Source organism: Leptidea sinapis, chromosome 9 (assembly GCF_905404315.1).
Source record: "Leptidea sinapis chromosome 9, ilLepSina1.1, whole genome shotgun sequence".
Taxonomy (NCBI): Eukaryota; Metazoa; Arthropoda; class Insecta; order Lepidoptera; family Pieridae; genus Leptidea; species Leptidea sinapis.
In genome coordinates, this window is record NC_066273.1 from 11,841,763 (window position 1) to 11,852,925 (window position 11,163).

At 32.9% G+C, this 11,163-nt stretch overlaps 1 protein-coding gene across 1 annotated transcript in view; it reads right to left on the reverse strand.

Moving 5' to 3' along the window:
• LOC126966144 (serine/threonine-protein phosphatase 2A 56 kDa regulatory subunit gamma isoform-like) overlaps positions 1–10,280 on the reverse strand; it is a 71,954-nt gene extending 61,674 nt beyond the window's left edge. The window contains exon 1 of the mRNA XM_050810087.1: positions 10,071–10,280. Coding sequence (XP_050666044.1) covers positions 10,071–10,118 — 48 coding nt within the window. The 5' untranslated portion in view covers positions 10,119–10,280. The remainder of the gene's footprint in view (positions 1–10,070) is intronic.
• Positions 10,281–11,163: the final 883 nt, after the last annotated feature.

Here is an 11,163-nt window from a genome sequence, read left to right on the forward strand (position 1 = left end):
CAAACAACATGTCACGTAATTTATATATATTTAGATGTATATAAATTTTCCTACTATTATATTCTTCTTCTTATGGCATGTTTGAAAAAATATGAGAGTGAATTTTCACGTTGCATGCGCAACCTATATGATTTTTCCGGCAACATGAGGCTACTAGATAAATCTTACACTAGTATAGTGAAGTGATATCTTTGTTCAAGATAATTATTTAGCAAGTGACACTGACAATGCATAGAATAGGATAGAAATATATTTATTAACCATAGGGAGTGACAACAACATTGCAACATGTCATGAAGCTACATCAGTTAGCAAAGGGACAAAAACTGGTAAGTACCTAGACAAGAAGTGAGTACCTACTACAGAGGTTTGACGTCAAATAGTTTTAACTTTTGCTGTGGCCATATTGTAGCGATAAGGCGTTTGTCCCGATTATAGGTGAGTTCTAGCATCAGAGATATACAAACGTCTACTGTCTTACCACCCCGGTGATATAGCAACAAACTTTGTGCACATCAGCTACAGAAAAGTTTGCACAGAAAGCCGGCTAGATTATGGGTACTACAACGGCGCCTTTTTCTGCCGTAAAGCAGTAATGTATAGACATTACTGTGTTTTGGTCTGAAGGGCGCCGTAGCTAGTGAAATTACTGGGCAAATGAGACTTAACATCTTATGTCTCGTGGTGACGAGCGCAATTCTAGTGCTGCTCAGACTTTTTAGATTTTTCAAAAATCCTGAGCGGCATTGCATTGGAATAGGTAGGGTGTATCAATTACAATCAGCTGAACGTCCTGCTCGTCTAGTTTTTTATTTTCATAAAAAAAGACAAGGCTTGAAATGCTATAATGTGAAAACTCTTAGACAAAAATTGTATATAGGTACGTAAAGTCAGTATTCCAGCCTTAGTTGCATTCAAATAGACTAGGAGTTTTTAATTTTGCTTTATTTTATTATTTGTAATGAATATGATTTTGTTCTAATTTGTAATTACTTTTATGGTCTGTATGTTTTGTTCTAGTTTTTAAGTTTAGTAGTAACTGTTTTTCATGTTAATTAGTAAAGTCAATTTCGTTCAGGCGAGGTGTCCCCCTTGAAGTCATTCGTCACGCGGGGGCCACAGAAGATCAGCGTTGCATCACATGCTGAGTGGCTCCTTTTTTAAACACCACACGTTTTTTATATATATATATTTTAAATTGTTTCTTTTTTGTTATTTGTGTGTATGTGTTTATAAATAATTATTTTTCTTTCTTTCTAAATATATTCTAAGATGAGATGTCAAAGGTTCCAAAACAGCCTATGCAAGTCATTATAGGTAGTTATGTTAGTTGTGGAACAAGGACTTAATAATTTATAATATTGAAAATATATTGAAAAGCAAAAAAAACTGGTCAAAAGTAATTCACAGAAGCGCCCCATAATATTTTAGTTTTTCAATTTGGGACGATTTTTAATCAATTGAGTTAAAATATTTTCTCGTAAAATTTTAGTAAAATCGGTATTTTAATGAAACTGTATAGATTAGTTATAGTATAGTCATAAGTCATAAATTATTTAAAACTAGTCGATCTGTCAGCAGACAGCATGATGAGAAAAAGACCTGGTATGACCTGTGATAGATATAGGCGTCCCCATGGCGGAAAAATCACCTATTTTCAATGTAAGAAGTTAAAGTGGTAAACTGTTAATAAAGCTTTCATTCATACACATCTTAGATAATTTATACGTCTAGATAGGCTGTGACAGCTGTGATAAAGTCGAAAAAAATAGCGTCGAACTGTTAACCTCAATTTCCAGCAACGCAAGCACACTGAAACATAGTCCCCAACAAATCGCGAGTGTAAGCCGTAGCTGGCATGACCTCTAAAGTACTAATAAACCTGGCCGAATCTCTTATCTGACGAATAACTAAGTAATTAAGGTATAAATTATCGGACATCCATTTGATTTGAACAATGAAGCACTTTTATCGATAGAGTATCGATCAGAATGAAGTGCCTTAGCTAAAAAATGAGGTGAAATTAAATGGCTAATCAATTTGTTATGAGACAAAGTGATAACCCTCACTTCTGGGATTAATTACACAAATAAAAAAGTCAATTTCCTAATATGCAAATATTGGGGTTGAGGTTATCAACTGTAAAGTAGATCTTGTAGATGAAGCCACAACCCGAGAGTTGAACAACACATACAAGATTTATCAACGATTTGTCACTCGAACAGTTGGCTCAGTTGGAAGAACGCGAAAAGTCGCGGTTTCGAGTCCCGCATCGTTCATGAATTTTGTTTGTGTAAATGGCTAATATTTATTCACACAGAAAAAAACAAAACTGTATAACACATATTTAGTAGATTCAAGATCACTCTTAAAACAAGCATTTCGCATATTTATTTTTTAACCGACTTCAAAAACGAGGAGGTTATCAATTCGATCGGTATTTTTTTTTATGTATGTACACCGATAACTCTGAGATTTACGCAATTCTTATTTTGTTTGATGCGAAATAGATACCATTTTGTCCCATAAAAATTTAACATAGTTTGGCCCAGTAGTTTTCATTTTATGAACATTTATGTCTACCTGGATGACGTAATTGTTTTCTGTGTACGACTTTTTTTTGGAGTTTTCATTCAGGTTGATTATTAACTGACACTAAAACGTAAAAATTAAAAATAAAAACCACGTTTAAAAAAACCGACTTCAAAAACTGAAAAGTATCAAGTACCTAAAAATTATTTAATACACCTTTTATGCAAACCTTACCTTTAATATTAATAAAATACTATTATCTATATGTGTTACCTATTGATAGGTTTTAAGTCAGTGCCAAGCCCTAAACAAAATAATATAAATAAAGGTGTATTAAATAAAATTTTAGTTACTTTTCAGTTTTTTGAAGTCCGTTTTTTAAACGTAGTTTTTTTTGTTAAAAATTTTTTGTATTCCCTTTAATAAGTTAATCAATTCCCAAGCATTTTACTGAATGGTGATGAAAATAACGTGCAATCGTCTCAGTTCATGCAGAAGTATGCTGAATTGATTTCTATGTACCTTGGCGTGTGGAAAATCGCTAAATTACGCCATGACATACTTCACATACCTACATAGTACTTGTATTATTATTGTCCAATATTATTGGTTAATAATTTAGGTCAAAATAATCAAGAACGGTTTGGTCATCGGAGAGAGTATATCTACATCCGCTGTTCGAGCTTCTTGCAAAAAGTACTGGATATATATAAATAATTAGGTTAATCTTAGATTGCCTGTTCGTTCAGTCTTATCTCTGAAACAGCTGGACCTATCTACTCTACGAACGAGGAGATACGTAGGAGATCAAGTCACTGACATAGCCCGGATGATTGCGAAACTGAAGTGGCAGTGGGCAGGGCACATAGCTCGAAGGACGATGGCCGTTGGAGACACCGCACCTCATAAGGAAGCGCATTCCACAGCATGGTAAGGTTCCTTGAAAACCGCACTGTGGAAGAACGCAACAGCAGATGGTGGGGGTATCACCCCTAATTTGTGGCGTGTCCTGCCACGCCTGCCCGCGAAGGTGAACGTCACATACACTTATGTGGCGAGTGTGAATGAAACTGTTTACATTCGGCGGCCATGTTGAGATTTCGCACAGTATTACATCACACGACCCGGTCACTCTAAAAGTGAAAGCTGAAGAAGACTTTTACAAGCTGGGACTTTTTCACCTGGGAGTTCGCATGTGGTGAAAAAAAAAACGAACTAATGATTTATTACGATAAATAGTATTAATGATAATAATACTATTATTGAAATAAAATTTCTATTAAGTACAAAAAATATATAAACTTAATTATACAAAATATTTTAGTATTGGTACTGTTTTAACATAATGAAATCCTAGTAGTTTAATTATAAGCTATTTGGTACAAAATACAATGCCCTATGCTTCCCCGGGGCATAAAAAAATAGTCCCAAACCCATGGGTGTCCTTAGAGGCGGTTTAAGAGCATTTACCAGTGAGAGGCTCCTTTGCACAGTATGATAGATAATGGATACCACAACGGCGCCTTTTTCTGCCGTGGAACAGTAATATGTAAGGATTATAGTGTTTCAGTCTCAAGAGCGTAGCGTCTTAGCTAGCTTGGTCGTCTCAAGGTGAGGAGTGCAATAGTAGTGCTGCTCAGAATTTTTGGGTTATTCAAGAATCCTGAGCGTCACTGTATTGTAATGGGCAGCGCGTATCAATTACCATCAGCTGAACGTCCTGCTCGTCTCATCCCTCCCATGATAATAATCATGATAATCATCCCATGATAATAATCATACAAAAAAAATAACGGGTTGCACTCCAGGAGTGCCGCCAGAACTGAAAACTTGAACATTAACGTTGTGCATTTTTGAATAGTTTGTAATGGTTAGGGAATAATTTCACACGAATTGCTTTATTTATCAGTATAAAAGTACTAGCATTTATGTGGTTAAATACAATATTCATTCATGACGCTATCGTAGACAAAAATACAATTTATATTACATAAAAAATTAACACTTCATAACTATTACGAATATACTGTATTACGAATTTTCGATCAGGCCACGTGGCCTGACGCGAGTTTACATTTTATACCTATCTCAAGAAGAGTGCGGCTAAAGAAGTTTTTACTTCAAAAACCCCGAACACGATACAGTATAAACGCCGGTTTATGCTTGACGAGTCGGAAAAGTATATTCTCAGAAAACGGCGCCTATTTTGCCGTGAAGCATTACTGTGTTTCGGTCTGAAGAGCGCCGTAGCTAAAGAAATTACTGGACAAATGAGGTTTAACATCTTATTTCTCAAGGTGACGAGCACAATTGTAATGCCGCTCAGAATTTTTGAGTTTTTCAAGAATCCTGAGCGGCACTGCTTTTTAATGGGCAGTGCGTATCAATTACCACACTGAACGTCTCGTTCCTTATAGTCATAGAAAAAAAACCAAACACGACAAAATTTGCAAAATATATTCTCAGAGAACGTCCTATCGGTTCCTCACCCCACCCAATACTTTTAAAAAAACGAAGGTAATACTGACTAAAAAGTAAGAACTATAACTGATATGTATATTTGGTTATATTATTAACAGGAACAAATAATAAAATTTGAAAAACAAAATTTTATGAACGATGCGGGACTCGAACCCACGACCTCCGAACCACGCGTTCCGTACCGGTGCTAACCAACCAACCGTTCGAGTAACTCAGGTTAGCTCAGTTAGGTTCGAGTCCCGCATCGTTCATAAAATTTTGTTTTTCAAATTTTATTTATGTATTAATCCTAGAAGTGAGGGTTATCACTTTAAAAACATAACATATTGTTTAGGAACAAATAACTTCACTACAGAACACTCGCAAATATGATAACGGCCTTAGCACACTGTATGATTTACACAGGGTTTTAGTATAATATACGAGAGGGGCTTACGGAGTTTTCTGCAAGGTGAACGAAATTATAAGTGCACAATGAGATAATATCTACAAAGCAAAGATTCTGTGAGTGAGTACAATGGGAGTTTCAAATTAATTTAGTCTTTTGGCGGTTTATTTAAGATAATTTTATTATTTAATTAAAATTTTGTTTTCTGGCAACGCAATTAAGGTAATAATAAATAGATAATAGAATCTAACCAGGATTTTGAAGGAGAAAATAATTATACTATTCTTTGGTACGGTGTGCAAAACAAGCATCACTAGGATATTATTATTATTAATAAATAAGCAACGATTTATATTTTCAGTATTATAGATTGATGTTAATCTGTTGTGTTATGTTGCTAATAATTATTATGAAAATTATTTTTCTGGCAGTACCATTATAGCGACACAGACCAGCAGAAACTATAGAAGTAGTCAAAATGTAACAATGAAAACATCAAAAACAATGCAGTTATAGCATGAAAATATCACGACATGTACCTAACGGTAATGAAACTGCAAACCGTACTAACACAACAGGACAAGCATGAGAGGGTAAAAGGGAAACGGGAGGCTTTATGTTCCAGGGAGGTCCAGAGATAAAATGGCTGTGTAGTAATAATGTAGTAATGCACTAAACAAAAGTGAACTTTAAATAATTATTGGCAATAACAGACAATAATTTAATAGCAATTATGATGACTGATCTAGGCTGTTCTAGGCTGTTCTGGAAATAAAAAATGAATGATAGTAGTACCATATTATATACTATACTAGTAGTTGCCCGTTGCATTCGCAACTAAAGGTTTTATGTCAATAAAATGTTTAAGTATGGAAAACAGAGAGAGTTGTCATACTGAAACATGCAGGGTAAGCCTGTCAGCCATTAAGTTGGGTTGACATCCCATTCTGCACGGACGCACGCCAAGAAAGGGAAGTTATTAGTAGAAATATATATGTTTGTGTTTCAATGCAACCATGTGTGTATATATAAATTTTTATATCTATTCCACCTATGCATGGTTCAAAAGACAAAAATTAATGCCACCAGCGCCACCTATCCGGCTCTAACATACTTATGTTCTTTGGAGTGGTCATGTCACCCTTTATGTATGCAAAGTTTTTCAATTGGGCTAACAGTTCTCGAGTTTTAGGTTAACATACATATACACATACATTCTTTTTTATATAATACATAGGCTCAGTATTGTTGCAGAAAATATCTATTTGCAAATACATTGTTTAACTTTCATTTCATTTTTCACTTAACATAACTTTCTTCTATTTACAACCAAGCTGTTGAATGAGCTTCCTTGTGCGGTGTTTCTTGTACATGTCAGTGTACCTTCAAAAAAAAAACGCGTGCACCATCCTTAAAGACCTTAAAGTGTTGCAAGAGAATGTGGGTGGCGATGATCACTTAACAACAGGTCATAAGGCTGATTAGTCCTCCTTTTCTATAAAAAAAATAATTTTATACCAAATAAATCCACAAACACTTGGTAACTAATTGCTTACACTCTAATTGATGACTAGGTTCTGTGTAAAATTATTACTTTCTGTTTGAATTTCTAACACTATGGGAACTCGCAAAAAGTTCAGACTAAAATGTAACGTAAATAGTTGATCTAATCCATAGTTGTTGCAGCAAACTTGGGTCAATGCAAATCAAAAACTTGGACCTACTTTCCCAGTGCCAATGGGGAAAATAGATCTCCTTATCATTTGACACACAGGAATATTGGGCATAAAATCAATTGTCTTTCAAATCCTAAAAAACAGGGATCTATCCCGAGGAGATGGATGCAGACAAGTAAAAAGTTTCAGTGAAATGCTTACATTACTAGACAATCCACTGTTAATATTTATTGATTACACTCATAATATATAATTATCGTCAACTTAATATAATGCCTAGACAGGTCTACAGAAAGTATGAAATCATAAACTGGCTCAGTGACAGTGGGGACAAGTGCCTACTAAAATTCGAGCAACTAAAAATATCAAAAGCGAAAAGCAGAGAAATATACATAATCAAAGAAATGGCAGAAGAACATGTCAAATTGTCCTTAGAATTCTTCCAATCCACTGTCAATACAATGTCATTAAGACTTCCATTGACCCAATATAACTCCTACCGAAAAACAATATCATCAAACGATCAAAAGAGGTGATTAACAGTCTCATTGGGATTGTGAAATTACATTTGACAATTTGTATACTGTAAAAATAATAATCTAAAAACAGATATACACAGTATACATATATATAAATTTAACATTAGTAAATGCTTCTACATTTTAAACGTAACACACAAACTTAAAGGAAGGTGATTAGGATATACAATATTATGTAAGTAATGATGGCTAATGACAACTGGTTTAACTTGTTACAAAGAAGACAAATGTGCACACTTTAAACAAAGTACTGGTGGCAAAAAAGTTAATAATGTGCGCTAAATGTGTATGTTCATGTAAAAGTGAACCATGTCTTAATTATTTTTTTTTATAACAAAAGTGATGAGTCATTGTGTTAGTTCCAATTTTAAAAAATCTACAATGGAACTTGACCTGATGATGTGATCCTAATAATAATAAAGTATCTGATAGTTGAGAAAATGAAGTGGCAGTGGGCGGGGGAAAAGTTCAGCAGACTGATTGCTGGTGGGGCAGTAAAGGCCTTGAAAGGCAACCATGTACCGGAAGATGCAGTGTATCATAGGCCCCCCACAAGATGGGCCTATAATCTGGTCAAGATTGCTGGAATACATTGGATGAGGGCAGCGCATCTGTGGGGGAGCCTTTGTGCAGCAGCAGACATCTTCCAGCTGATGATGATGATGATAATAGTCTCTGTGATTGCGCCAGTCACCCCCAAGACATAGGATGTTAAGTTTTAGTAGCCCGTTAATTTATTAATCCATACTAACTAAGAATATTGGGGTGACAACCTGCTTCTGTATTTTTCTGAAGGGTTGTTTGTCAGGTGTCACTTTTGAATAAAGTATTTGTTTATAAGAAAAAGTGATGTACAAGCTTGACATTAATTTGATGATAAGTGGTACCCAAATAACAATGCAGTGCCTACTCAGGATTCTATTCAGGAACAAAATTCTGAGTGTGATCACAATTGCGCTAGTTAGTCTCTTTGAGACATACAATATTAAGTATCATTAGCCCAGTAATTTCACTAGTTAAGGCATCCATCTAAAATGAAACACAATAATCCTTGTTCACAGTAGTAAAAAGTAAATAATAAAAACTTTGAATTCCTTTCAAATTACAAATGTAGATACATAATATTGTAAGTATTAAAAGTATTTTGTATAGTACCAATTTTGGAATTTGAATGAAAACTCTCGGGGCAATCAAAAAGATATTATTATGAATGTAACATAGCGATATACAGTAAAGACCTTTCATTTATTTAAAAGTTTAAAAGTAGTAAAAACAACAACAAAAAAGATGCTATGCACATATGTTTGGCATTCATATGAAATAAATTATTATATTAAGATAATTACAAATCGGTGTGTAGGAAAAAAAAGTGATTGAGATTGTGATGATAAGATTTTAAAATTTTGAATCCTTTCTTTTGCATGGTATGGTAAGGTATAATCATTTGTTTTCATTATTTCATGTGTGGGTTTTATTTTCTCAAATGTTGTTATAGTTTTTCCTGATATAGGTAAGGGTTTTTTTAGGCATCTTATATGTATGATGTATATGTATAAATTGTAGCCAAAAACATGTTTTTCTGCCAATTAAAGTTGAAAAACTTAGTTTTAGGCATTTTTTGGTCATCATATATTTTCTAAAAAATTCAATGTTTTTGATTATTTCTTTAACAAAAATTGCTTATCCCTATGTACACACTGCCTTTATTGAGAGGCAATACACATATAAATATGATTAATTATAAGTAGAATTACAAAAATCATTTTACAAGTTAAAAACCATCCACTTCTTTAGCAACAAATGGACATGTGAAAAAAAATCAATGGTGCAAGAAAAACTCTTATAAAAATCTCTGAAAAATTCTTAGTTTACTTCAAAACTTTAATCAAAAATAATATAGATTACACTAAACCTCCAGATATAGAAAATATAGAAATGGGGCTTAAAGTTATGTTACCTTGTTCTGTAACAACTGACTGAGTGAAAAGAGTTACAGGAAAAGCAAGCAAATTAAATACAATTGTAGAATTATTATTGTTATTTTGTCTGAGTAAACATATAGTTTAACATTATAAGTATTATGCTTGATATGAATGCTTATTATGAAAATATCACAAAACCACCCAAGTAATTTAAAAATAAACATTATAATAACAACATTTGTATGTGAAGCTACGAAAATAACATATTTAAGGTTTTTTAATTCCTCATATTGAATTTAAATATGCAACCGAAGCAAGACGCGTTAAGATAACATAAAAAATTGGAGTAGGTACCTACTTCTTTAATTACACATGCTTAAAACATTTCCAATTCTCATTTATGATAATTTTATTTAGACATTCACGTTACGGCGAATTTTAAACATGATTACCTATTTCTATAACAGACTGTTATATTTATACTTAAAGTATAAATAGGTAATATTATACATTTAAAATATTGAAAACATACCTCGGTTTCACCGTCGTCATTCTTATTTTTGTCTGTTTTAGTCTTCATCTCTTTCTTCGGTTAATTACTGTATCTACACATAAAGTTTGGCACTATATTAATATTTTAGTTAACTTAGCTTTGGTACAATAAGAGTTTTTATATTTCAAGTTTCAACACGGAAATTAATAATTTGCAAATTGCATTAAAGTTAAACGGCGTAGCTTCAAATCCAAATACGTATTGACTATTGACAATAGTGACATTGACTTTGACAATTAATTGATTTGAAATTATGTCAACTATAGAACGATGAGAAATATCGTAGCGTAGACTGATTTCTAAAGATAGTACATTTTTATTGGAGCACTGCAGTTATAGTTAAAATTATTTAATATAATTATAATAGTAGTTGTAACTTTACCTGGCATAACTTTAATTAATTTAGTAGCTATAGGAGTATTATATTATCTTATCTTAAGCTAATAAAGCTAAATTATATAAAATGTATACTTTTAATTGCTATAAGGGAGACCATGCACGATCCGTGGATTCGGTAAGATACAAATACTTTAAACAAGTGGTAGTCGGCACGTCGGTGCCTTACTAAATACCTTACCTTACCTTTACATATGCACATGAACAAAACTTTTATGTACACACTAAACTTTGTTTACCTATTGCATTTATTTGATTGTAATTAGAATGACTACTTTTTGTGGAATATTATTTATTTAATAATTAATTTCATATGTAAATTATTATTATTATCTAGAAATCAACCTTAAATTTATGTCTCTGATTTCCACAAGCAATAAATAAAACATAACCAATATTGTTGTTCTAATAAAAATTAAACTACGTTTAAAAAAACCGACTTCAAAAACTGAAAAGTATCAAAAAAGTAAAAATTTTATTAAATACACCTCTTATCCAAACCTTTAACTTTTGTATGTGCTGATAGGTTTTCAGTCAGTGCCATCTATGTCATCCAGGTAGACTATAATTTTCATATATATGTTCATAAAGTGAAAACTACTAGGCCTGGGCCAAACTATGTAAAATTTTTATGGGACCAAATGGCATCTATTTCGCATCGAAGAAAAGAAGAATT